A 27650-nucleotide genomic window follows, 5' to 3' on the forward strand; every position below is an offset into this window, starting at 1 on the left:
ATTTTGGGTGAGTGCCTTGACTTCTCTTGACATTTCTTTATCTGGAAATGGGTTTGGCAGCAGTTCTTGCATCTGAGGTTGGTGGCACGTACCAGTGAGCAGGGCATGTGAAAGTGCTTAACCCCGGGCTTGGTGCAGGTGGGCGCTGACCGGGTAAGGGTCTGCCCCTCCCTGGGAAACCCCTCCTTGGCCTGGCTGAGGGCCAGGCTGTGGCGCTGTGTGCAGGCTGTGGCCCTGCCCCGGCTCCGTGTTCCCAGCTGCCCCGCCCCAGTATGACGACCTCGCCCCTGCCTGTTTAAGGGGCAGGAAGGAAGGAGGGCAGCTGGCAGCTTCCCCTTTTCTGCTCTGCTCCAAGAGCCCGGCTCCTTCCCTCTCAGTGCCTCAGAGGAGGGGACTGTGACACCATGGCCCCCCGCATGGCTGCCATCCGCCAGACCTGCTGCTGCTTCAACGTCCGCATAGCCACAACCTCCCTGGCCATTTACCATGTGGTGAGTGTCTGGGCAGGCCCAGGGAGACTGTGTGTGTGCATGTGTGCATGTGTGTGTGCGAGCACACGCATGGTCCCTGACCTACTGGGCCCCCCAAATGGGTGCCGCTGCTCGCCACCTCTCCGGAGGACCCTGGACAAAATCACTTCCCTGCTTGGGCCTCAGTTTCCCTCTACATAAAAGGGGAGAAGGGGACACTGAAGCTGGGCCTGGAGCAGAGCGGTGGTGGGAGCAGAAACTCTCCTTCTAAGTGAGTGGAACTAACACTCGCTCGGAGGCTTGGTTTTTGTCTCTGTTAAATGGGACAAAATAGCAGCCACAAGGTTATCCGCGTGCAAACAGAAGAGCAGACCCGAAATTGCTTTGGGAAGCCAGGAATCGCGGGCGCAGTGCGGGGCTGGGATTGTCGCCAAGACGTGGGGTGGGGCCGCAGGCGTAGCTCCGTTCTTCCTGTGGGACCCCTCTTGGGGGAGAGCTGAGGGGCTCTCTCCTTTGGGCTTCCAGCGGGGAGAGAGGGGGCTGAGTCCTCTTAGCTCACAGCTCTGTCAAACCCCTACCTTCTCCCCACCGAAGAAGTATCCGGATCTCTTGCTCATAAGTAGGGTGTCCTGCCTGGCCCTAGCTCCTGGGGGGCAGTGCCGAGTTCCTCTTTGGAGGCCGGTGTGCATTGCCTGGCTGTGCAGCCTTTGTCCTCTGTTAACTTGTGTGTCTCCAAGGTCCCCAGGGGCCAAAGGATCCCCCTCTGCCTGGGGTGGCTGAAGGTCGGGGTCTCTGTTCTGTTGTGTCCAGACTCCCCCAACTCCTGACCCCAGACCCCGGAGCCTTCCTCCTAGGGTGACTCAGGGCCTGTTGTTGACAGTTCCTCACTAGCCTGGAAGGGCTTCCTCAAAACCAGCCTAAACCCAGCCCGCTGCGGTCAGCCGCTGTAAACTGTTCAGAGCTGTCCGCATCTGCTTCCTGTTGCAGGCAGGGGGAGCAGGGCTGTGGCAAGAGCTCAGCCTGCAGAAGGGCGGTGCCACCCAGGCCAAGGGCACAGTCTCTGGATCCAGACTTCGTCTGGCAAATCCTGGTGGCTCCACTTCCTAGCTGGGCAGCCTTGTGCAAGTTACTTAACCTCTCTGAGCCTCAGTTTTCTCATCTAAGAAAAGGGAATGAGAAAAATCCCTATCTTTGGGGTTGTTGTGAGGATCAAGGGAGTGAATATCTATATAAAATGCCCAGGACCATGTAGGGGCATACATAGTCAGTGCTTTAATTTTATTATTATTGTTTGGAACTGGACAAGTCTGGCTTGACTCTGGGTTCTGCCACCAAGTAGTGAGAACCTGGAGGGTCACTTCTCTCTGGGTCTCAGTCTCCTGTGAAAGGGGGGTGCTAATCTCTGCCTCCGAGTATTTAGGAGAATATTGGGTTTGAAGTTCTCGACACATAGTAGGTGCTCAGTCAGTGCGATGGGATGTCCTTTCCCTTTTAGGAGCCCACAGTGTCAGCACACAGTAGGAGTTCTGTATTTGTTGACAGATGGCTGAGGGACTCTGGGGGTTTGTTGCTTGGGGTTCCTGATGCTGTGACAGAGTTTGGTGTGTGAGGTCTGGCCGTGGAAGGAGAGCTGGTGTTTCAGGGAGAGAGGACTTTGAATTGCACCAGAGACTGGGGAGTAGTCAAATTGGCAGTGACTCCCTGGGCATCGACAGCATGCCTGGCCTTGCCCCATCCTGTGTGTGAGCCCCTCTCTGGGCCCTGAAACAGGAGAAGGGATGAGGTGGATCAGCTGCTCTGATGTGGGGTTCCTTTTACCCCTGTCCTTGGTTATGCTGTCCTTGGGCACCTCCCAGCCCTAAGAGTGCAGGGATAGGAAGGGCCAGAAGAGAAATGAGCCAGGGGTTTCTGCTCATGAGGCACGTGCACAGGTGTGTGTGTGTGTGTGTGCATGCATGATGTGTGTTGTGTGTGTGGTGTCATGCATGTGTTGTGTGTGTTGGGGTTGTATGTGTCATGCGTGTCTGGCCACACATATGTGTTGTGTTCAATATTTGCAATGCATCGTGTTTGTGTCGTGTGTATGTGAGTGTGTTGTATATTGGTGTGTGTGTGTAATATGTATTGTGTATGTTGTGTGTATTTGTGTCATGTATATACGTGTGTTGTGTGTCAACTATGTGGTATGAGTATTGTGTCATGTGCATTTGTTTTGTGTGTTGAGCATTGTGTGTGTGTGATGCATGATAAGGGGGGCAAGGACAGAAGCTTGCATTTGGTTGCTGTGGCAACCCTGGGACATGGGTATGATCAGGGGGATCAGAGAGATGCAAGGACGTGCTCAAGAGCACACAGTGGGTCAGAGACCTGGCCACCACCCTCTGCACCATGAGGGTGGCCTCCACACTGCTCCCATGTGGGGGCCCAGTGGGTGTCAGACTGATACTTGCTGCCAGCACACCTGGGGCAAAACTGTCAGATTCCAGGATGATGGTTTCCGGAGTTCAGAGGTGGCCCTGCATAACTCCTGCCAATACAAGAGTGATCCTGAGACAGTGGCCGTCCCCAAGTCTTTGGGCCTCTGAGATGGTGCAACATTCTCGGAATGTGTGCATGGCATGGTGTGCAGGGGGGTTGGACCGGTTCAGAGATCTCAAACTCAAAGGCCTCCAGGGGCCAAGCAGGTCATGTAAATGATGGTCCTGTGGGCCTACGGTGACGGGGAGCCTGTGCTCAGTCTACCCTGGCAACTGCTTTCATTTCCGCCAATTGTTGCTAGGAAGGTGGGGGTGGGGGGGCGCTGTGTCTGTGTGTGTGTGTGTGTGTGTGTGTGTGTGTGTGTGTGTGTGTGCGCGCGCGCACCCAGGGCAGCCGCTCTTCTGGCTTTTAGAGAAGCAGGAAATTGAGGCGTTTTATGTTGCATTTTCTGATGTTTCAATGTTGGTAACTGAGTTGAGGTAAAATAAAAGTCCCTGTGCAGGTCAGGCCGAATGCATTTGCAGACTGCCTGGGCCTGGAGGTGCCCCTACAAACCCTGGAGGTGCGGGGCTCTTGAGGTTTCTTCTTGATCAGAGCATCTGAGGTCCAAGCCCGTAAATGGTCAGGTGGCATGGAGTCTCTGCCCCCAGAGCTGGAGAACACATGGGTCCAAGTGATCAGGGAAGCCTTCCTGGAGGAGGTGCATATCGGCAGGATGAGTGGAGTCTGGTTGTGGGGGGTATGGGTGAGTGGGGGAACAGTGTGTGCAAAGATGCAGAGGCTGAATGACAGTGGCTTGTGCAGGGGGTGCTACAGAGTCCAGCCTGGAGGCTTCAGGTCCAGAAAGAGGAGGTGAAAAGGGCTTTGAGATTTTGGACTTTATCTGAGACACTATAGATATTTTGGGCAGAAAAATTCTTTGCTGTGGGGGGCTGTCCTGTGCATTGTAGGCTGTTTAGCAGCATCCCTGGCCTCTATCCATCAGATGCCAGCATTACCCTCCACCTTCACCTCAATTCCTCCAGGTTGTGATAACCTAAATTGTCTCCAGACATTGTCAAATGTCCCTGGGCGGGAGTGGGGGGCAAAACTGCCTCCAGTGGAGAACAGTTGCTTATAATGTGAGACCTAGGGAGCCACGGGATGTTCTAGAGAAGAAGTCATAAGAACAGAGGAGAACCCTGGAAGTCATACAACTGGTCCGGGCAGTCATCTCTGGGCTGGGGTCCTTGGCTGATTTCGGTAGGGGATCACTGTCCTGCTCCTTTGGTGAAATGTCTCTGCTCCTTCCCAGAAATGGCAGGGGGCTGGGGACTTTCCTGGGGATCAGCAGTCGAGTGACAGGTGTAGTGGTAGGGCCTTGAACATCTGGGTGGAAATAAAGAAGCTGTCACCCAGATGTGTCCCAGGCCCATGGTGGTGCGTCATCTGGAGCTGGCCATGGGCGACGACCCTGCGCGTCGCGAGCTATTTGTGGACTTGGCCTCCCTGGGGAGGGCTAAATTGGGCTCCTGGGTGTCCAGAGATGGTGCCATGTCTTACCGAGCCATCAGGGGCATTAGCACAGAAAGACCCTAGCGTGTCCAACCGGGGCAGCCAGGGTCCTCAGCTTCTGACTGTCCTCAGGATGCTGCTGGGTGTTTGTAGAGGGATCTTTGGGTCCATAGATGACTTCTCACCAGAGCTTGCACATGTAGGGAATTCAGGGAAATTTCTTAAATTGACCTCTTTGGTCCCGGCTTGTCGTTGACCGAAAGCAAGTCCTAAGTCGATGGCCGGAGGTGGAGACCACCAGAAGACCTTTAGCCTGGAAATTGCTTCCTCCCTGACCTCTGTTCCCCAAGGTGCCCCAAATGCCACTCTTAGAAAGTCTCACCCAGATTAAAAGCTTACACCTCGTATGATTTCAACTTTGTAGAAACAGGATATGCCAAAACAAGGCGAGGAGGAGATGTGGCAGGAGCTAACCGCACTTGTCTCTGGGTTATAGGATTGTGGAGGCTCTCATTTTTTTCTACTTTTCTGTATTTTCCATATTTATAACAATGAGCATTTACCACTTTCTAAAAAAAAAAACTCTTAATTTTGAAATTGTTTAAGATTAACAGAAATATTGTGAAGAGAGTACAGAGTTCCATAGACCCACACCCAGTTTTCCCTGTAATTAACAACTTGCATTCATATGTTTGTTCACGTTATTATTTGTCCTAATTAATAAACCTACCTTGATACTTAATGATTAACTGAAATCCATGCTTTATTCAGATTTCCTTGGTTTTTCCCTAATGTCCTTTTTCCACCTATATCACATTACATTTAGTTGTCACATCTCCTTAGGCTCTTCTTGGCTGTGACAGTTTCCCAGACTTTCCTTGTTTTGATGACCTTGACAGTTTTGAAGAGTGCTGAGTACATTATCCCACAATGGGAATTTGTCTGATTTTTTTTCATGATTGGACTGGGATCATGGGTTTTTGGAGGAAGGCCACAGCAGTGAGGTGTCCTCTCATATCAGGGGACTTACTATCAAAGTGACATCACTGTTGATGTTGAATTTCAGATAGTGTTTGTCAGGCTTCTCCACTGTAAAGTAAGTCCTTTTCCCCTCTCTGTACTGTACGAACTCTTTGAAAGAAAGTCGCTCTTTGCAGTCCACACTTAAGGAGGGGGGAGTTAAGCTCCTGGAGGGCAGAGGATCTACATGAATTATTTGAAATTCTTCGTGGGAGGTTTGTCTTTTCACCCCCTTTAATTAATTAATTAATTAAATCACTTATCTATATCAATATGGACTCATGCATATTTATTTTATACTGATTATAATATGCTATTATTTTATTTTGTTGCCCACATGTACTGCTTTTTAAATTGGGAAAAAATGTAAAGCCACTTTTATTACTTAAAGAAGGAGGCTCGATTGCCCTCGGATGGACATAGATAAGCTCTCTAATGGGTTGTTATGTGCCCAGACCTGCGTAGGATGCAGGCCTGACTCGCTCACAGCTCCTGCCCTGCAGGGGTCCAGTCTGCTAAGGAAAAACTGTGGTGATGACTTTGAGAGATGACTGTACTGGCTGTTATGGGGACGCAGAGGGGCCCTAGCCCAGCCTGATGGGAGCATTCAGGAAAGGCTTCTTGGAGGAGGCCTGAGTGCTAAGGGTGGGTAGGACCTCACTTGGCTAAGTTGGGAAACAAGGGCACGTCAGGTTGAGGGAGCAGCACAAGCATAGGCCTGGAGCTGGGAAAGACCACGTGAGGCCTTGGAAACACTAAGAAGTTCATAAAGCTGAGATTTAGGGACAGATGGGCGTGAGGTGCAGTGGTGGTGGTGGGAGGTTGGCGAGTCAGTGGGGGTGAGATTGGATGGTGTCCTTGATTCTTTCAGGCTACATAACTAAAGGATGACTGAGGACCACTGTTTGGCTCAATCCTCTCATTTTACAGATGAGGAAACAGAGGCCCAGGGAGGACCCCTGACTTGCTCTAGCTCACACAGAGTGGTGGGGTAGGGGCTTGTTCCGGATTGTTGATGCAGGCACACAGGTGTGTGGAATGGGCAAATGAATTCCTTACCTGGCCTCATGGGGTGGGGTGGTCTGACTGTCTGGGAGGCCCTTCTCCTCTACCCAGCCTTCCACAATTCCATTTTTCGTTATGGTCCAGCTCACAGGAAGCTTCCTCCTCCAGGAAGCCCTCCTGGTCTGTCCTCAGAATTCTTGAGGCTCCTCTCTCTGCTCCGCTTTTGGGGCAGTGAGTTGTGATTGGAAAGATCACAGACCTGTCTCCATCACTGCCTCACTGGTGACATAACCTGAACCTTTGCTTGCTTGGCCTCCGTTTCCTCATCTATCAAATGGACCCAGTGGTTCCTACCTCAAGAGTTCCTGGTATTGAGCTTTTGCAGAATGGGGGGCTGGCAGGTGAGGGCCCGAGGGGGCTGTGGGAGTAGGCCGCCCAGACGGCCTTACACTTCTGAAAGCTCATCTGTTTGGGGTCTATTTTTAGGGTCCAACTGCTGGGTGGGGAAAGCCCCTGGGTGAGAGTCTGTTAGAATCTGCACCTTCACGCCTGGTGCCCCCGTGTGGTTCAGAGGCCTTGTTGTCTGCTACAGCTGCTCTGTGGCCTTCTTGGGGGAGTGGGGGCTGGTCGGGGTGGGGTAGGAGTCATAGCTCCTCTGCCCGGGTGCCACAGCCGAGGGGCCCTGGTCAGACCTGAGTTGTGCTCCTTACCTCTGGGGTATGCATTGGAGGCCCACACAGCCCCTCCGGGTGGCCCCTGGCCCCATTGGACTCTGGCTCTGGGGGGCTGGTGGAGGGTGGCATGCAGAGCCTCTGGGGGCAAATCTCAGTTCCTCCTGCTGCAGCGTGGTTGTGTGATGGGGGTCAGTTACCTGTGTGGGTGGGCCAGGCCAGGCCAGGCTCCAGGCTGGCCCTCATCCCCTCCCCACCTCCTGGTTCTCAGGCCCAGAGAGAAGGGGTTTTTGGAAAGGGGAGGTGGCAGTGCTCCCTGCTGTTAGGGTCACCTTGGACGGAGGGACCTACTGCTATCAGGGCAGCCTTTGTCTCAGAGGGACAGAGCATAGGTGGGGGCAGTACCCGCGTGGGGTGGAGGGGCTGGGGCTCCACTCAGACTGGGCCCCACGGCTGGAGGACTGAGCCTGGTCTGGCCTGAGGCCTCTCCCTTGCCACGCTGGCCCAAGACCCCCAGAAGTGAGGCTTTCATTGAGAGCCCCTGGCAGTGGCCCGGAACCAGGTGTTGGCTATGAGCTGGCTGTGGGGCTGGTACTGGACTCCCAGGGGACCCCACCCGGCCCTGGGGGAAGGGGCATAGAGCACTTCGACTGAGGCAGGAAGCAGAGCTGGGAGGCACATACCTCAGGCCCAGAGCCTGTGTGCAAGGCAGCCCTCCCCCAGCCTCAGTTTCCTCAACTGTCAAATGGGGCCAATGACCCTGACCTGCTGGATTGTTTGGAGTCTCAAAGGAAACAAGGTGGGAGACTCCCCCGGTGCACAGCGGGTGCCCCACAAACTGCAGCTGCTACTGGAGCCCCTGTTTTGCAGAAGAGGAAACTGAGGTTCAGAGAGGCCGAGCAACCTTGCAGCCTGAGGTGGATGGAGATCGTGAGCCCAGGCTCCTCCGCTGTGTCGGACAGAGGCAGGAAGGGCAGGCTTCTTGGCGGCGAAGGGGTGGTGGTCGCCTGTACTGTGGGGGGCCTTGTCCTTTGAAACACAGAGCCCATGTGTGTGTGTAAAGACTCAGTCTCTATTTCTTCACATGCAAATTTGGGGGTAGGAGAGGTTTGGGAGCAGCCAGGCAGAGGTGATGTTGGGTTGAGTTGGTGGATGTGTGTGCAGCCACGGCCTGGCAGCCCGGCAGCCCCAGCCCTCAGTAGTGAAAACATCCTCGTGTAATAGTCATGTTTGTTACCGTAGGTCTTTGCTCTGGAGAGAAATAGAGAAGTGATGGTTCGTGGGAATAGTGTGAGGGGTGAGGGGTGCTTCTCCAGCAAGATATTTGGGAAGTGGAGGGGGATGGGGGTGATGCCCAAGCTTGGAGGCCCACTCCGAGCTCCCAAATAGCAGGACCTAAAGGTAGATTTGATGAGCTCCTGCCCCTGCAAAAACATCTTGGCCACAGGGAGTCACGGGGCCAGGACTTTCCTGCTTAGTGCCCCATTCCTCCTTGTCGTAGGGGGCTGGGAGGGCTGAGGGCAAGCTGCTGGGCTGCCACAAACTGGGCACAGGCCGGCAGGGGAGCGCTCGGAGAATGGTGCTCTGCCAGGGTTAGCTGCTCCCTGCACAGTGCTCCCCTGGCACCGAGCTTTGGGTCGAAGCACTTCCTGCACTGCCTGGTGATGAACCATGCACAGCACTGTCTGAACATGTTCCCTCTGCCTCCCTGGCCTTTGCACAGCCTGTCCCTTTGCCCGGAATGCTCTTTCTCCCTTTGCTGCCAGCCCCAGAGTCACCACCCCTGTGACCTAGGATATTCACGTGTCCCCAGCGTCCCATGCACAGCACCAGTGGGCATGCAGAAGGCTCATTTCCTGAGGACCCACCACTTCCCAGGCACACAGGTGACCCCAAGTCACAGTTCACTAAGAGAAATTTCTTGCAGTTGCCTGAATGTGGCTCATCCACTCTTGCCCTAGCTCATGCCATTCCCTCTGCCCGGAACCCCGTTCCTGCTGCACGTTGGGAGCCATCCTCTTTTAGACTTACCTCCTCTGAGAAGCCCTTCTTGAGCCCCTACTCTTGGTTCCTGAGCTCCCAGCATTTACCCCCGTTTCACCAGGCGGTTGCTGACGCTCAGCTGCTGGGTCCCCGGGTCTCATGTCCTCTGGCCTGGAGGCTCGTCCGGGGCTTGGCCCAGCCTGATTCACCTTTGTAATTTCTAGGACCTGGCACATAGCAGGTGCCAAGCAATATCTGTTTTATTTTAATTTTGTAAACCTTTTATTGATGTCTAATTTAAGTGAGGATATGAGGTATTTTTTAAAAAATCAGTTTTATTGAGATATATTCACATACCATACAATCATCCATGGTGTGCAATCAGCTGTTCACAGTACCATCATATAGTTGTGCATTCTCATCCCAATCTATTTTTGGACATTTTCCTTACACCAGAAAGAATAAGAATAAGAATAAAAAATAAAAGTAAGAAAGAACACCCAAATCATCCCCCCCATCCCACCCTATTTTTCATTTACGTTTTGTCCCTTTTTCTACTCATCCATCCATACACTGGATAAAGGGAGTGTGAACCACGAGGTTTTCCCAGTCACACTGTCACCTCTTGTAAGCTACATAGTTATACAATTGTCTTCAAGAGTCAAGGCTACTGGGTTGGAGTTTGGTAGTTTCAGGTATTTACTTCTAGCTATTCCAATACACTATATAGTGCGTAAGAATGTCCACCAGAGTGACCTCTCGACTCCATATGGAATCAGTCACCGAAACTTTATTTTGTTTCATTTTTCTTCCCCTTTTTGGTCAAGAAGATGTTCTCAATCCCATGATGCCAGGTCCAGGTTCATCCCTGGGAGTCATATCCTGCGTTGCCAGGGGGATTTACACCCCTGGGAGTCAGGTCCCACGGAGAGGGAAGGGCAGTGATTTCACCTGCCAAGGTGGCTTAGTTAGAGAGAGAGGGCCATCTGAGCAACAAAGAGGCACTCAGGGGGAGACTCTTAGGCACAATTACAAGCAGGTTTAGCCTCTCCTTTGTAGTAGAAGCCTTGGCAAACCAAACCTCCAGTCCTAAGCAACAACCCAGGTGAGGAAGTCCTACACTTTTGCATTTTTCCCCAGCTCCTCAGGGGACCCTGGATATATATTTGTATTCTCTGCCCAAATTACTTTGGTATGTGTTGCTATTTCCCACTAACCTGTACAACCCTACCAGATCTCACTTCCTGTTCAAATTTCCATGTAATTATGGTGTTTGAACAAGCTGATTGTACAAGTTAAATTGTTTAGTGTACTACGGAAAATAAAGATCCTGCACCAAATAAACATCTCCTCCCTTGGTCTCACATGGAAGTTGAAGTTTTAAAACACAGTCAGTATCGTCCTTTACTCTTTGCCCTAGTCCTAACCAGATCTGCTTCGTTCAAGATTTGAGATATTTTTACCAAGTGAACACACATTGTGACCTTGGCCCAGATTGAGCAATAGACAGGAGCAGTGCCCAGAGGCCCCTGGGTCCCCCTCATCACTAGCCCACCCCCCACCTGACTTCTACCCACGCACACATTAGCTTTGCCTGTTCTAGAATTCCTGGCAATGAAATTAGACAGCATGTGCTCTTTTGCGTCTGGCTGCATTCTCTGAACATGATGTTTGTGAGCTTCATCTGTGTTGTTGCATGTGCAGTAACTCATCCTTTTTCTTTGCTGTATACTATCCCACTATAGGATTGTATCCAATGAATTTGTCCATTCTTCTGTGGATGGCCATTTGGGTTCTTTCCAGTTTGGGGCTATTTCAGATAGACCAGCTGTGTGGACACCGGTGTCTGTGTTTTGGTGCCGCACGCAAGCACTTCTGCTGGGCAGCCCATCTTTCTGAGTCCCGGTCATTGGTACCTGATACCTGTCCTCTCCTTTAGTTCTCACAACCATCCTCTGAGGTGGGTGGATTCTCCTCTCGATTCTACAGACGAGGAAACGGAGCACAGAGAAGTAGGCTGGCCAGGCCGGGATCACACAGGGGGTCAGTGTCTGCCCCGGGTTCTAACAGAGGTCTGTGAGCCCCAGGGCCCAGCTGAGAGGGGGAGGGGTGGACACTCACCCGAGGGACGACGGGGGTGAGCAAGAGCAGGGAGGGGAGGGCAGCAGCCTCCAGGGAGAAGCCCAAGCTAAGGTGGCCGGGCTGGGGCTGCAGCGAGTGCTGGGCCCCAAGATGGGGGCGTTGTGATGGTATCTGGGCTGGCTGGGAAGGTGGCTGGGGAGATAGCACTCTGGGGGCCGTGCACCCCCCAACCCGTGATAAACCCAAACAGGAAGTGTAGGGTGGGGGGAGCTTCCTCATGATGCTGACGCATCTGACTCTCCTATCTCCCTCCCAGACAGCTCCGGGGGTGGGGGAGGGACCCTGGGTAAATCAGGGTGGGCAGGTGAAGAGGAGGGGACTGAGCTTGGGGGAAGAGGGTGAGAATAATAATAACTGCCTAAGTGTAAAGGAGTCCTTGAGTCCCCAGGTCACTGAGCAGCAGGACACAAGGTCAAGGGGAGGGGTTGCGGGGGAAGGATGTGGACATGTTGCAAACTGCGTCTTGTGGGGAAAGAGCTGGAGACAGCTCAGGCCCGACTGCTTGTGCAATGCCTGCCAACTTGCAAGCAGAGCCCTGCCTTTCTCACGTCAAGCGGGACATATCCTGGCCTTGCGTGTTTGCTATGAGGAGTAAATGAAGTCAACGGGCGCGAAAGGGCTCAGGCAGCGTCTGGCACATACGGTGCTCACCGAGGGCAGGTGCTGCGCTCTTATGAATTTTACCCCCCGAAAATCTCAGAGGTGTGTCTCTGCCTGCCTCACCTGCCTGCTTCTGAGAGGGAGGGTCCTGAGCCTCTGGAGGGCTGAGAGAGCAGAACCAGGCAGCTGGCATCACCACCCCCATTGCCACAGTCTTCATTGTCACATTGTCACGTCCTCACCATCGATGTCATCAGCATTGTCACCCTATGCTCACTGCGGTCACTGTCACGTAAATTACCACTCCCAGCACGTCTGCTGCTGTCACCACCATCGCCATCACCCTAAATGCCCGGGGCACCTCCCTTATCCCCACTCTTACCACACCACATGCTCATCGCCGTCACCTCCGCCATCACCGTCATGGAGCTCCAGTGACATCATGACAGCCACCCTCCAACTCCCAGTCTGACCTTCGCTGTCACCCCCACTTGGCCAACATCTCCACTACGTCGAGCCTAACCGCAATATCCCCCAGCATCACCACCGCCATATTCAATGTCGCCCCCGCTATCCCCACCTGGGGCTCCCTGCCCACCCCCCAGCCTCTGCCTCCTTGCTTTTCGCTCAAGCTGTTGGTTGCTCCTAAGAGCCACCAGGGAAAGAAGAGTCCTTCTGCCTCCTGGCAACTTCCTCCATGGCTCAGCTTAGGGAAGTTGTGCTTGTTATTAAGAAAAATGGCAGAGGTTGGAATAGGGATGGGAACTGAAGGCGGGGAGGAGCAGAGGGAGGAGGTGGAAGGGGGGAACGGAGCACGTGGGTGGCAATGGCAGGCTGGGCAGGGCCAGGACTGAGGTGGCCTCACAGCCCCGGCCCTGGATTTGTGTCAGGAGGCCCAAGGCCAAGTTCTGGCTCTGCAACTGTCTTGCTGTGTGACCTCTGACCAGTCACTATCTGTCTCTGGGCCTCACTTCCCCATTGATGCCTCTCAGGGATGAGGCAACCCTGCCCCTCTGAGTTTTCCTGGAGCTGATCCAAACCCACTGCTGTTCCTTCTTCCTGGAATGCTTTTTTCTCCTCTCCGGTGGAAAACTACTCATCCTTCAAGGCCACACTCAAGGTTTTCCTGTTTGTGAAGCCCTCCTTGACAGCTGTGCTCACTCCCTCTGTAGGGACACCAAGCCCCCTGCATGTCCCCTGAACACATCGAGTTGTAAGGAACTGCTTGGCCATCAGTCTCCCCTGGAGGCTGTGATGCCAGCAGGCCAGGGTCGGTGGCTTATCTGAACAGGGCCTGCGGGTGGCAGGTGCTTGGAAAGAGTTTACTGGACCATTGAATGAGGGAGTGAATGAATGCCACACAGGTAAATGAACGCTGCCCCATGGGGCTCGCCTACCCTGTTTGCTGTGTGCTGGGCTCTGTGTATAGCATGCCACTGAGCGTTTGCTGTGTGCCGGACACAGGGCACAGCATGTCACTGAGCGTTTGCTGTGTGCTGGGCTCTGGGCACAGCACGTCATTGGAGCCTCACACAACCCTATGAGGCAGTCTGGTTATTGTGCCCACTTCTCAGATGAGAAGACTGAGGCCCAGAGACGTCTGTGGCTTGCTCAAGGGCTCAGAGCTCCGGTTGGGCTGAGGGATATCTGATTCCAGCACCCCAGCTCTCAGGCCACAGGGCCTCACCAGGGTAGAATTAAGGAGCAGTGAATGAAAAGAAGCTGTTGTGGGGGAATGGGTTGGTGAGTGGATGGCCTCTACCCGGGCCCTGTGGGAGGAGAGAAGCCCTGTTCCTGGCCCAGGAGGGTGTGGTCTGGATGGCACGGTCCAGCCGGCCCTCGGAGTTCAGGGAGAGGGCAGTGTTGTGTCTGGGTGGAAACTGGGAGCTGGGGAAAGGTGAGGGCCAGGGACCCTGGGAAGTCTAGACTCCTGGGGTTTCTGGGCCCTTCTCTGCTTGCTTTGGTCAGCCAGGTATTTTCCCGGAGTGACAAAAAGCCCTAGGTCAGGGACCGAGGTGGAGCAGCGGGGGCCTCCTGATGAGCTGGGCACAGGCCTCGGGGTGGGTGGATGGACTGGAGACCCGGGGCAGGAGTTCTGCTCCCCTCACTTTCCTACTTAATCTTCCCAATGGCCCTTGGTGCAGATGGGGGTGACTCTCATGGACTGGAGAGGAACACTGAGGTCAGGGAGGAGGCAGGATCTGGCCAGGATCACGCAGCAGCAAGGCAGTGGAAGAGGCCACCTGGGCCCCAGCTGCTGTCCCCTGAGCTCCGAGGGCCCAGGGCTTGGGCTTGGCTGCTGGGGAAGGGACATGGGCAGGTGGCTGGTGGCTGAGCAAGCAGCTCAGCCCTGGGTGGAGCCCTGGACGCTGCGAGCAGAGGCAGCAGGTGTTCAAGTCCCAGCTGGGCCACTTAGAGGCTGTGTGGCAGTGGGTGCCTGAGTTCTCCAATCTGAGCCTCGATTTCCTCATCCATAAAATGAGTGTAATGTTGCTCCTCTTGCAGGGTTTTGGGGGACTGCAGTGCAAGCCTGTGTGCACAGGGCTTGGTGCACAGTGGGTGCTCAGTAAGGGTCATTTCCTTTCCATCCATCTCCTAGGCAACTGCTCCGGTACAGGGAGCTGAGCCTCCTGCCTTCTCCTGGGGCCAGGGTTTGGCATCTTCAGCCAAAAGCTGCGGGTCAGGCAGAGGGTCCGGCTCAGGCTGCGGGGCTGCCTCGCTCTGTGACCCTGTGCTGGTCCCTGCCCTCTCTGGGCTTCAGGGTTCTCATCTGGTAAACAGGTCATTTCCTCCCTGACAGGGTTGTTGAGAAAATGAAATGGGGTGAAAGGTGAGTCTGGTTTTTAAACATGGGTGGTTTTTCACACAAGGAGAAGTAGCTGCTGGTGCTGCTGCTGCTGCTTCTACAAGCTCAGGTCTCCACGGTGGGGAGGGAGAGGAGGCAGCCGAGCTAGGAGGGGTGGGTGCCCCCTCTCTCGCTGCACTGAAGCGTTGACGTGGGAGTGGGGAGGCGGCAGGGTTCAGGCAGAGCAGGGGGACGGGCAGATGCTGGCAAGGCAGTGGAGCGGGAAGAGAACGGGCTCTAGGGCCCGGGGGCTGGGTTTGAATCTCAGCTCTACAGATGACCAGCTGGGAGGATTTGCGCGTTCCGGACTTCTCTGGGCTTCACTTCCTCATCTGTGACATGGGGGTGGGAGTGTTAAGAATATTCTCTTGCTTGGGCTTGGGGAGGGTCGCTGAGACGGTGTAGGTGACACACCTGGCATGGAGTTGGGTTGGCCAAATGTCCCATCCCTTCCCTTCCTGGGCCCACCAGCCATTTGGAAGGGGTGTGGGTGGGAAAGGGGCAGTTTGGACGCTGATGGCAGGATCACAGACGTGGTGGCAGGTCCGTGAGGGGATGGAGGGGTTGAGGGGTTTTGTGGGTTAGCCAAGGTCTCCAAAGTGGAGTGATGCTTCCCAGGGCTGTGGGAAGACAATATTAGAATTAAAAAATTTTTCAATCATATCTATTAGTTTCTGGAAAATGTTTTCCTGTGTATGCCTTATGATGGTCATGACAAATCAGAACAGTAGTACATGCATATAATTTAGAAATAAAGAAATATAGGGGGTTGTGTTCAAAAGGTTTTACTGTCATAGGTTCATGATCAAAAACTCTGAGCCTTATGGGATTGGGGCTAGCAGGGGGCTCTGAGGAGTTTTGGGGGTGGGAAAGGGGGAAAGCACCAGGGGACACTGGGAGACCTAGAGTCCAATCTCCATTCTGCCCCCAACCCACTGTGTGTCCTTGGGCAAGCTACCCAACCTCTCTGAGCTTGTAAAACAAGCACATGGGATGGAGGCCCCTTCTAGCTCCTTGATGTTGGGATTGCCTGATGCTGAGGTTTGCTCCAGATCTCAGACAATTCTGGATTCTTGGGGCTTTAAAATTCTTCTCATGCCACACCTGGCAGATGCTCGTGTACCCTTTCTAAGCCCAGCCATGTCTCATCTGTGTCCTGTTTGCCTGCTCCTGGGACGGGGAGCTCACTATCTCACAGGGCGCCCCATTCTGCCCTGGACTGAGCTGTCATTTGCTTCTTTCTCTTTCCATCATTAAATGTGAAAGTGGGAGAAGAAGTGCTGGGTTTGGTTGTTAGGGGCTGATGAAGCAGCTTCTCTCTCTCAAGGCTGCTTCCTGTGGGTGCCAGCCACAGCCCCCGCCACCCCAGCCTTCTTCCCTGGGCTGCTTTCTCCCTTCCTGGTGAAACAAAGCCCTTCTGGTTTACCACACCTGGTGGAGGCAGAGCAAGCTCAGCTGTCAGCCCCCTGGCACCCAGCCCCGGTACCACTTGAACACCTGCGGAAGCTGTACCGGCCAAGAGCAGATTCTGTTTGCTGAACACCCACTCTGCGCCAGGCTCAGAGCTCAGTGCTTTGCAAACATGATGCAATTTATTCCTCATTAAATCCAGTGAATGCTGTTTTTCCTGATGAGAAAATAAACTCAGAGAGGTGAAGTGACTAGCTCGACATCACATAGCATGGAGGCAGGCCTGGATTCAAATCCATCTCTGTCTGTTTCCAGACCCTGGTTCTTTATCACTCTCCTGTGCTGTCCCTTTCCCCCTTTGAACAGGGTGTAACATGGCAGGAAGGCAAGCTGAGAGACTTGTGTCTGAGCTCAAAAGCCACTCAGGCTGCAAGGAGGAAACAGATGGTAGGCATTTGGTCACCTGGAGCTGAGCTTCAGTTACCAGGGCAGGGCCGTCTGGAAAGTCAGGGTTAATTTAGGTCAAATCAATAGAGGTAGAGCACCCACCACAAGGGAGGGGATAGTCTTGCTGTTCTCAGTGTGGGAAGAAGGTACTTGGAGAATTGTGTGTGTGTGTAGGGAGGGGCAGGGCCGTGCTGCAAGAAGCACATGGACACACAGGAGGTTGTGAGTTCCTCACGGCTGGAAGTATTTAAGAAGAGGCTGCCTGACACTTATGGGATTGCCACAGGGAGATTTCTGCATTGGATGGTGGGGGAGATGGATAAGGTGACTCCAGGGTCACCTTTAAGTCACAGTTTTGTGGTTGGACTTCAACTGTCACTACGGCCACCATGACACTTAGGCCCATCGGATTTATTTGCCTGTTCTCTATCATTCTTAGCAAAGTTCCTCCAAAGGGGTGGGGTTCATTCATTCAGTCATCAGAAACAACAGCTAGGGCAGTGAACAAGACAGACACAGGCCCTGCGCACCTGCTGTTGGTGGGGATAAAAGTAATATAATAGTAGCAGGCGTTGAGCACTTACTATCTGCCAGGTACTTTAAATGAATTATCCCATCTGGTTCCACCCCAACCCTATGAGGCAGGTATTATTATTACCCCCCATTTTGCCGATGAGGAAACTGAGGGCCAGGTGGGATGGGGTAAACAGGGGGTCCTGCGGAGCTCAGGGGTCAGGTGTTCTCTGGAGCCCTTCCAGGCAGCTGTGATTTAGCCCCGATTTTGATGATTCCAAGAATTTGCAGTGCTATGGTGCTCAGATGTTGTGACCTAACATCTCATGATGCCCAGAACTTGTTGTTATAAAAGGGGATGGAGGGGAGGGGCCTAGTCACTGGCGAGAGCCCCACCCCCCAAACTTGGCCTTCATTAGTAACAGCTACTGCTTACCTGGCATGTTTCTAACTGCTCTCCTGATACTCTCATTCACTACTCACATTAGCCTCCTAAGGTAGCTTAGTATTACCCCATTTTACAGATGGGGAAACCGAGGCACAGAGTGCCAGGTAACTAGCCCAAGGTCACACAGCAAGGAAGAGGAAGACCCAGGTTATGAGCTGGAGCTGTCTATCTGTAGAGGCCACACTTTCATCCAGGCTGCCCCATGGCCTGGGCATTCTGTCTCCTCCAGGTCTGCCCTGCAGGTCCCAATGGGCACACCACTGGGGTGGGCAGGGTGGTGGTGGTGATGCCATGTGGCCAGGCTGACCGCTCTGTGTTCCGTCCCCAGATCATGAGCGTCTTGTTGTTCATTGAGCACACGGTGGAGGTGGTCCATGGCAAGACCTCCTGCAAGTTCTCGCAGACGGGCTATCTCAGGATCGGTAAGTCCAGGGGAGGCCGATGGGGTGGGTGGGGAGTGGGGGAGGGCAAGGCAGGCTGGGGTTTGAGGCTCTGGTCCTTCCCGGCTGGACCACGCCGGGCCAGTCCCTTCTCCTCTCTGAGCCTCAGGTTTTTCATCTGCAAATGGAGATGCTCCATCTGTCCCCACCCAAGTCTCAAGGAAATGAAAGCAGATGCAAAACTCAACTAGCTTATAAGGGTGACAGGGGGCCCTCCCCTGCCTGAACCCGGCCACGGCTGCTTCACACTGGAGTAAAACTGAAACTCCTCCCCGTGGGCTCCGCTGTGCTGATCCGACAGCGTCTCCGGCCACACTCACCTCACTCACCACCCTCCAGCCACACTGACCACGCCAAGCTCGCCCCTGCTCACTTGGGGCCCCTGCCTGGAGCACGCTTTCTCCACCATTCATGGCTGACTCCTTGTCACTTAGCTCACAGCCACCTCCTGAGAGTCACCTGGCTAAAGCAGACCCCTGCCGCCCTGCTACCCACCACCCTGTGTTACACCATTCTGTGTCATTTTCTTTATAACCCTTACCATTACCCGAAGTGTTCTGTTTATGGTCTTTGCACCCCTTCAAGACTGAGAACTGCATGAGGACAGGACCTGGCTCTCTTGTTCACTTATGTAACTCCTACGCCAGCGGTTCTTGAAGTGTGGTCCTTGGAGCCTAGGTGGGGTGCCCAGGGGCACCTCCGGGTCCCTCATTGCTCTCCTCTGCCTTTCAGCCGACCTGCTCTCCAGCTACCTGCTCATCGCCATGCTCTTTGTCATCAGCCTGAGCCTGCTGATCGGTGTGATTAAGGTGAGGGCCTGGGTGGGGGGCCAGAGAGGGAGCCAGGAGCTGGGGGACGGGGGGTGGGCTAAGACCCCAGCTATCTTCCTGCCCTTTTTCTCCTATTCACACCCTCTGGTGGGCAGCACTGGCTGCCAAGGGGGTGGAGAGTGGGGAGTGGGCAGTGGGGAAACCACCTGCATACTAGAGATCTTCACACGTAGCTTTGGGAGAGCCTCGATTCCACACGGGCATGTGGTTCCTGGGTCTGGAGGCCCTGGTTCTGCATTAGGGGGACACAGCTCCACGGACATTCACTGACACTTTAGCAAGAGGTAGTTGGTGACCTATATCCTTTGACACTGCAAGCCGAGGCAGGGAATTTTAATAGAGCAAAGAGGAAGGGTCATCTTGTGGTGTGGACAGAGGGTAGGAAGCACTGGATTTTGCAATGGGTGAGAAGATGCCAAGGCGGTGCAGAAAGTGTGGATGTGCCCAGCTCGATTCCATCCAGCGAGTGTGTGCTGGTGCTTGGAGGGAGACCCACACTCTGGGAAGTCCCGGAGGAGCTCATGGTCTGATCAGGGAAGACAGACCCTCAGGGAGGCAGGGACGGCCTAGTGCAGCATGCACCCCCTCCCACGGGACTCATGGGGCAGACTGGGGAGTGTGCCTTGGCCTAGACAGGGGAGTGCTTTGCCCAACAAGACCCATGACACCCACAGATCTCCCTGACCCGAGGGGAAGCTGCTGAGAGAGTTGAGAAAGGCTGTGGCTCCACATCCTGCAAAAGAGGAACCCGCCTGTCCCTTGGCCCCAGAAAGGCAGAAAACCAGGGCCTGGCCACAGCCGTGAGAGCAGGAGCCAGAGAGCGTCCTTCAGTGTAGGCAGCTGGCCTTGCTCTCACGGGGTGCACAGGGTGGGGCACTGACTGGTGCTGGGTTGGAATGTCTTCACCTTGCCTAAGTGCCACCATTCACGGCCCTGGCTGACACACACTCTCTCTGGGAGCCCATGCACCCTGGGGAAGGATTTCACACTGTGCAGGGTGGTTCCCGGGTGCTTGTGCAATAACTTGTGGTCCAGCTCGAAAAATGGATCAGGTCGTCCCAACCCAAAGGGGCCAAGCTTCAGACTGGGTTGTTTTGACCAGAATGATTTTGGATGAGCCAAATGAGACCCAGAAAACCACCTTCCTGTGATTTTGTCCCCTTTGTGGGAGGACATGCATGAATAAAAGGTCCCAGTGGTCACTTACTTTCTTAAAGGAGAGTAACTTCAGCCTTAGTCTCTGGGGTCTCTCACTACATTTCAATGTCCCAGGCATGGCCCCCCAGGAGGAAGGGCTGACTGTTTAAACAGCGCCTTTGCCTCGAATACCCTCCCCCTTTCCTTCCTACTTGCTCCCAATCACCTTCCCAGATCCTGTCCCCTCCTCCAGGAAGCCCTAGCTGATCCTTTCTCATCAGTAGATGGACACAAAGCCCTTCCTTGTTGGGCTCTTGTGAGTGAGTAGTGTCAGTTCTTCTCCTTGAGCCCCTGGAGCTAGCGAGGGACAGTTCCCTGTCAGCTCTGTCTCCGTGACCCAAGACTTCTTGTACTTGGGGCCTGGGTCTCACTCTCTCCCCGCCCCTGCAGTGTCACCCAGAGGAAGGTGGGTGGATCCACGTGGGGCGACCTGAGCTCATCCCAGGGTGGATGATTTGGGGGAGGGCTGTGTTTTCTGCAAAGGAGGGGAAGTCATAGCGAGGGGGGCATGGGGGCATCTGGCTGGGCAGGGGAGGGTTGGCCACGTGGGAGAGACACCCTGACAGCACCGGGCCTGCCTTTCAGAACCGGGAGAAGTACCTCCTGCCCTTCCTGTCCCTGCAAATCATGGACTTCCTCCTGTGCCTGCTCACCCTGCTGGGCTCCTATATCGAGTTGCCCGCTTACCTCAAGTTCGCCTCCCGGAGCCGGGCCGTGAGTACCTAGCCCCTGCCCCTCACCCGGTCAGCAGAGCTCAAGCCGCCTGGGGAGGACGGAGGGGATGGATGTGGGCTCCGGGCTCAGCAGGTGAGGCTAGGGCCCCCATTGGCTCCTTCTTAGTGGGTGACCTTGAGCAAGTCCGAGTCCCCCAAATGGTCCCACGTTTCTTCCTTGGTAAAATGTATCTGTAATGGCACCTCCTCAATGTATCCTATGAGACCTGAGAGAGAAAAATGGGCATGGAGTGCTCAACCTACAGTAAGTGCTCAATAAATGCTGGTTAAGGGTGGATTTACCCTACGGGAGGGCACAGTCCCTCTTTCCAGTGCCCAGCCCTGTTTTGTATCTCCTTTGTCAGCCAGCTGTAGGAAGGATGATACAGATGGTTAAAGCCAATGATGAGCGTCCACGTCGGAAACGCTGTGTGCTGCTGTCAGTCCACGATGTGCTTTCCCAGTGGTGGCTTTTATCATTTCTCGGAGGGGACTGGGGAAGGGCTCTGGGCTGGGGGTCAGGAGACCCTGTTCTCTTTCTGGGTCTGCCACCACCCTGGGATGCATGTCCCCTGGGCTTCTGCTTCTCTCTGTGCACCGTCGCAGATGGGACGAGAGAGGCACTGGTGTGCCCTCCAGCTGAGACAGCCTCAAGCCGAGGGCCTGCTGGGGGCCCTGCCTGGGCTGCTCGATTGGGGTCTAACTGCTGGTTTTCCTTCTTCTTCCTCATTTGCCCTCTTCAGGGCCCCTCCAAGGTCCCACTGATGACCCTGCAGCTGCTGGACTTCTGCCTGAGCATCCTGACCCTCTGCAGCAGCTACATGGAAGTGCCGGCCTATCTCAACTTCAAGTCCATGAACCACATGGTGGGTGGGGCAGGGTTCACGCCTGCTCACGGGCTCCGTGGCCTCAAGCAAGTTCCTTGCTCAGGTTCCTGGGTCAGGTTCCCTGGAAGCAGAACCTGGGAGGAGGATTCCTGTGCAAGTGATTTCTCAGGAGGAAACCTGTAAGGGAGCGGCGGAAGCAGGCTGGAGAAAGGGGGAAGCCAAGCAAAGAAGAGACCTCAGCAGCAGCCCTGCTGGTCCCAGGGGGAGCCCGGAGTGTGGATTGCATCACAGAAATGATGATAATAGTTTTTACTGCAGTGTAACAGACTGTCCAAAACCTAGTGGCTTAACATGATAAGCATCTCACTCAGTTTCTAAGGATCAGGAATTCAAGAGGGGTCAGCCGGGCTGTTCTGGCTGAGTTTCCCGTGAGGGGGGCAGTAGGAGGTTAGCTGGGGCAGGAGGACCTGCTCCCAGGATGGCTCCCACACATGGTTTTGTCTCTTTGTCTCAATTCTTTGCCACGTGGACGTGGACATTTACTAGGGCTTCTTGAGTGTCCTCGGACACAGCTCTGGCTTCCCCCCGAGTGAGTGACCCTGGAGAGGGAGGTGCAAGGAGGAAGCCACGTCTTTTATGGCCTCGTTTCAGGGTGCATACTCCCTCCCAGCCCACACTCAAGGGAGAGGGAGAAAAGCACCCCATTTTGGAGGGAGGGGTGTCAAGGAATGTGCAGACATATTTTGAGACTACTGTAGAGGTTGTCCCGCGCTGAGCCAGGGGCTGGGAACTACACCCCGAGTTGGTCAGTCACTGGCTGCAAGTCATCCCTAGGGGCATAACCTCCCAAGCACGTTAGGGTGACCATTCTCTAGAACGAGCACCTGGGTGGCCCAATGCATGGCAACTAACAGCCATGCAGCTGGGGGGTGGGTGCACCAGCTGGGGAAAGGGGATCAGGGTGGGGCAGCTACTGCATCTGCTTCACCTGGTTTCCTCACCTGTCAAGTGGGGCTAATGACAGCACCTGTCTCCTAAGGCTGTGCGTGTGCCACACCATGCTCCTGAGTGTGCAGAGAGAGGGCTGGGTATTTCTGAAAGTGTGGGCCCTGTTAGAGCTCCTTGTGGCCGGATGCTCTGACGTGGCCCTCCTAATCTGTTGCAGAATTACCTCCCCAGCCAGGACGGCATGGCTCATAACCAGTTCATCAAGATGATGATCATTTTCTCCATTGCCTTCATTACTGTCCTCATCCTAAAGGTGAGTGGCCCTGGCTTGCCCTGCCATGCTGGGAGACCATGCCAGCCTGTTAGAAGGTGACATATCCTCTGCTGCCTTCCTCCCTACTTTTAGCTCCTTACTCCAGGCTTCCTCTGACCCCACTTGAGATCCCTGGGGACAGCATCTCTAGCAGAAGTGGATTTGTGAAAGCCGTCTGCACTTAGATATCAGGAACTTAATGTGTAGCCCAGGGAGGCCCAGATCCAGGGGGCAGGAAAAGCTGCTCTGTCTGGAATTAGAACCAGCAGATCTGGGTTTGAACCCTAGCTCTGCCTCACTAGCTGTGTGGTTGGTCTTCTGGAGGACACTTCCTTCTGGGCCTCAAGTCTCATCTGGAAAATGGGCATAAGTCTTGCTTTGCCCATGTCACAGTTTTATGTGACTCTGATGCCAAAATGTAGGCAGGACCTGAGGTCATATTAAGAGAGATTTGGTGATGAGAAGGAGGGAGGGGAATGGTCTCATTCTTCTCTAAGTGGTCAGGCCCAGAAGACAGAGTCCAGGTTCAGGCCTGATTTTTAGAGAGATGGTGACAGACTGGAGTGGGTGCACAGCAGCACAGCCGGGAGGGTGAGGAGGCAAGAAAGCTGCCATCTGAGGAGGTCAAGGAAACCAGGACTATTCAGCTTGGAAAAGAGATGGCTCAAGGGGGACATGATCACTGTCTCCACATACCCAAAGGACCCTCCTGAGCAAGAGGGTTAGGGGAGTTCTGTGGGATTCCACAAATCAGAAGCCACGGGGAGGCCAAAGTCAACTCAGCAGAAGGAAAGGCTTTAAAAAAAGTGTTCTTTTCTGTTTGTGAAAGTAATATATGATCATTGTAGAAATTTAAAAGCTACTGATGAGCAGAAAGAAGCCAATCGGTCCTTTCACAACCACTCAGAGGCTGGGACTGCTGACTTTGGGGTGCATTTCCTTCCAGTCTTCCCTCTAGGCTGGGGGGTTGGGGTGTAACCAGCTGCCTCCTTTCATCCAAAGCCCTGAGCAGCCTCTGCTCTCACCCAATGCCAACCTGGAAACAGAACTTCACTCCTTTTTAAGTTCCCCCAAGGAACCAACCTAGCACGACTGCATTAGTGAATGGGCAATGAGGGCCTCCCTGAAGGCTACATGGGGAGACCAATGTAGGGGGCCACATGGCACACCCCCCTGGGAACAACTCCCCAACCCCCAGCACACAACTACCTCCCTAGTGCCTCTTCTGGTCTGTGATCCTCTTTGGAAGGGACTCTCTGTTGGCCCCTCACTTTGCCTTGCTGGGTCCAATGGCTCTTGATTTTCCCTGGACCTTCACACCTCTTTCCTCTATAATTCATTTTCTCTGAATCTAGTCATTTCTACCCCGTCTTATATAACTAAGCGCACATCATGAGAAGCCATAAAGCAAGGGGCTGCCTGGAAGACAGGCCCTGCTCTCCTTTCTCAGGAGGCTGCTTGGGGGCTGTCTATTACCCCTCAAGCTCCCTGGGACTCCAGGCCTCACCCTGGAAATCTCATCAGCGTGTTTCTTCCAGATAAGCCCAGTACTCTCCCCAATTCTCACACCAACTGCTGAGAGAAAAGAAAAAATCCCCCATCTTGACAGACATATACCATCTGGGTATACACTTTTTCTTCATTTATCAGCATGGGATAATATTGTATATGCTGTTTTGGCATTTGCTTTTTATAAAACAACATCTCATAAGCAATTTTGAAGAAAACCGTTCCCACCATGAGATCTGTCTCAGGCTGGGCAGGGCCATCTCAGGAGGTAGTGAGCTCCCAGTCACCGAGGTGGGCAAGCAACATCTGCAGGACTATTGTCCTTGAGGCAGAGGGGTGGGAAGGGGGAGAGGAGCCCCAAAAAGTGCTGAACTGTGCTGAGTCTGTGGGGCAATGAAAAGAGAGGTACGTTCAAAGCCTGTGTCTGGCAGGTAAGCCTGCTCCCAGTCAGAATGGGGGATTTGAGCAGCAGCAGCTGGACGCTGCCTTCTGGTTTGAGCTGTGACTCTCCAGGAAGTGTCTGCTGTCTGCCCCAGGCCTGCTGGGATGGTGGGAGGGAGGGCAGCAAAGTGCAACCTGACCTGGGCCTTTTTCCAGGTCTACATGTTCAAGTGTGTGTGGAGGTGCTACAAATTCATGAAGCACATGAACTCAGCCAAGGAGAGGAGCAACTCCAAGATGCCCCCGAAGGTGAGCCTGGCTGGGGATCAAGTCCCAGCTCTGCCACTCACTCACTGTGTGATGTGGGGCAAGTCCGTTTCCCTCTCTGTGCGTTAGTTTCTCTACTTGTAAGACGAGAGTTGGACCAGAAGTAATGTGAAGACCCCTTTCAGTTCTGTTAGTTTAGGATTCTCTTCATTTTTCATTCATTCATTCATTCATTCTTTCAGTATTTGCTGCCTCCAACACTTTATCGTCTCATATCCAGCCCCGGGGGTGCATAGTCCAGAATGAAGACAGACACAGAGACCTGATTACAACATGGTGTGAAGCACAGGGTCTATGGGACAACAGAGGAGGTGTACGGAAGGCTTCCAGGAGGAGGCGACATTTGACCAAGTCATAGATTGTCAATCATTACAAGTCAGCTGGGAGAGGGGAAAGGGCCCTTCTAAGCAGAGAGGTCGAGGTTCACTTAGTAGCAGCTGTCGGAGAAGTGATAGGAAAAGCACAGTTGGCTTAAATAGTTGGTGGCTTGCTTTACTCCTCTGTAAACTGGGAATTGCATTAGTCAAGACTTTTAGTTGCAAGTGACAGAAACCCAACTCAATCTGATTTAAGCAAAAAAGGGAATTTATTAGCTTAGAAACTAAAAGTCCATGGTAGAGCTGGCTTTAGGACTGGCTGAGTCCTGATAGAACATGATCCCACCCTCTCCACCTCTTGACTCTATTTTCCTCAGTGTTGGCTCCATATCCAAACAGCCCTTCCCTCGTGGGGGCAAAATGGCTGCCAAAATTACCAGGCTGACATCTCTTCCTCTCAGCAACCCCAGAAGAAAAACCAAAATCCTAGGAGTGTGTCTGATTGGACCAGCTTGGGTCACATGCCCATCCCCAAACCAGTGACTATGGCCAGGGGGATGGAATTCTACAGTGAGTGGTTGGGTCCAGGTCACATGTCCATTCCCCTGATCTCAGGGATTGGACCAGTTCTGTGAAACCACATGGACTGAGAATGTTTTTCCAAGGGAAATAGGGCCTTGATATCAAAACAAGAGGAACTTGATGTTGAATAGGCAAAAGCAAGCATGTCCTCTACAGGGACAGAAACTGCCTGTCTCATGCATGCAGTGCTTGGTACATAGTAAGTTTCCAATACATGCTAGACATTTGCATCATTGTCATTTTGCTAGAGGTGGGAGTTGGGGGTCCCTTGGTTCCAAGTTGGGGTTATGATCCTTCTTGCTAATCCTCTCTCTCTCTCCCAGGTGGTCCTGCCGTCCTACGAGGAAGCCCTGTCTCTGCCGTCCAAGGTTCCTGAGGGGGGCCCAGCACCACCCCCATACTCAGCAGTGTGACCTTTGCCAGGCCCCAGCCCTGGTGCTGGGAGGGGCGGAGCTGCCTGATATTCCGCTTCTCTGCTTTGGTGGTTCCTGTGGCCTGGGTGGACCACCTGGCTAACTTCAGGACAATCTGCTTGTGCCTCCCTCGCTGGCCTGCTCCTCCTGTGGGGCCTGTGAGATGCTCACACTTGGGTCAACCCTTTAGGCTGAAATGACAACTTGGGCCTCAGAAATTCAGTCCAACAACACTTGGTTTATTTTGATCAGCTTGTTTAAATGTTTGATCACTCCAAATTCAGGACGTTTGGTTGAATAACTATCAGCTTGACCAGTTTAACCAAACAATAAACAAAATCAAAAACACACTTGTCAATCTAGTAAAAGAATTTGGTCAAACAATAGTCCATTGCATTGGTTTCTAAATACTTGTCAGTTCACACAGCAATTTAGTCATCATCTATTTGCCCACTCCCCCCAAATATACAAATATATATATAGTCATTTGCTTCAAATAGCCTGCTTATACAATTGTCATTTTAACCAAACATCAGTCAATTTAGACAATTGATACAGTTCAATAAAAACATCAATTTGCCCCCAAACTATTCAATTCAATCCAACCCAACAATGGGTAGCCCACTCCAGGCAATTCAGGTGGCTGAATGGTTGTCATGTCAAAGGAAAATTCAGTCGAACAGTTGGTAATCTGTCATACAACAGTTAGTTCCAGGAAATACCATTTGTCTCAATCATAAAATAGTCACTTCAAATATGCAATTGTTTTGCTAAAGAGTTGTCGCTGTCAACAAACGATTGCCTATTCAGTCCCCTCCTGGTCAAATCAACAGCAGTGGATTTGGTGAAGGGGTCAGCACCATCACCAGTTGTCTTTGGTAAACCAGCTGTCCCAGTCCAATCCACCGGCCATTTGTTGCCGATTCAGTTGTAGGTGAGTCTGCTCTGCCCAGCAACACTTGTGGTTAAGCGGAAATTCAGCCCCCAAATCAGTCAGATCTGCTTGTTGGACTAAATCTGCAGGTTCTGTCAGAACAGGCAAACCTTTGTGGGCGCAGACCCTGCCATGGAAGCTCGTGCTGGGTGGTGGGAGGAGGAAGGTTTTGGCCCCAGCTCCCCTTCTTTTGCCTGCTTCCCTACGGACCGGGGGTCCCTGAGGGAGCTGACCCAGAATGGAGACAGGGCCACAGAGGCAGGTTCTTTGGGGTCTGTGTGTGGGGGTACAGAGGGAGGAGGTCGTGCAAGGGGCTTCCTGCCAATACCCCCTTATGTAATTGCTTTGTATGTGATGGGGAAGAAGTTTCAATAAAGCAGCAACAAGCTTCTC

At 53.5% G+C, this 27650-nt stretch overlaps 1 protein-coding gene across 1 annotated transcript; it reads left to right on the forward strand.

Annotated features, from left to right (window-relative positions):
- Positions 1–314: 314 nt before the first annotated feature.
- Positions 315–27650, forward strand: LAPTM5 (lysosomal protein transmembrane 5). Its single transcript, XM_037827932.1, has 8 exons — positions 315–491; positions 17855–17948; positions 18699–18775; positions 20579–20707; positions 21450–21572; positions 22699–22794; positions 24901–24993; positions 26234–27650. Exons 1-8 carry the CDS (start codon positions 405–407, stop codon positions 26321–26323), a joined length of 789 nt encoding a protein of 262 aa, XP_037683860.1. The 5' UTR covers positions 315–404; the 3' UTR covers positions 26324–27650.

Source organism: Choloepus didactylus, chromosome 2 (assembly GCF_015220235.1).
Source record: "Choloepus didactylus isolate mChoDid1 chromosome 2, mChoDid1.pri, whole genome shotgun sequence".
Classification (NCBI taxonomy): domain Eukaryota; kingdom Metazoa; phylum Chordata; class Mammalia; order Pilosa; family Megalonychidae; genus Choloepus; species Choloepus didactylus.

Excerpts from the sequence above, each read along its gene's own strand:
- LAPTM5 (XM_037827932.1), top strand. The coding sequence starts at position 405 with ATGGCCCCCCGCATGGCTGCCATCCGCCAGACCTGCTGCTGCTTCAAC. Across the intron at positions 20,708-21,449 it reads TCGCCTCCCGGAGCCGGGCC|GGCCCCTCCAAGGTCCCACT; the intron begins GTGAGTACCTAG and ends TGCCCTCTTCAG. Across the intron at positions 22,795-24,900 it reads TTACTGTCCTCATCCTAAAG|GTCTACATGTTCAAGTGTGT; the intron begins GTGAGTGGCCCT and ends GCCTTTTTCCAG.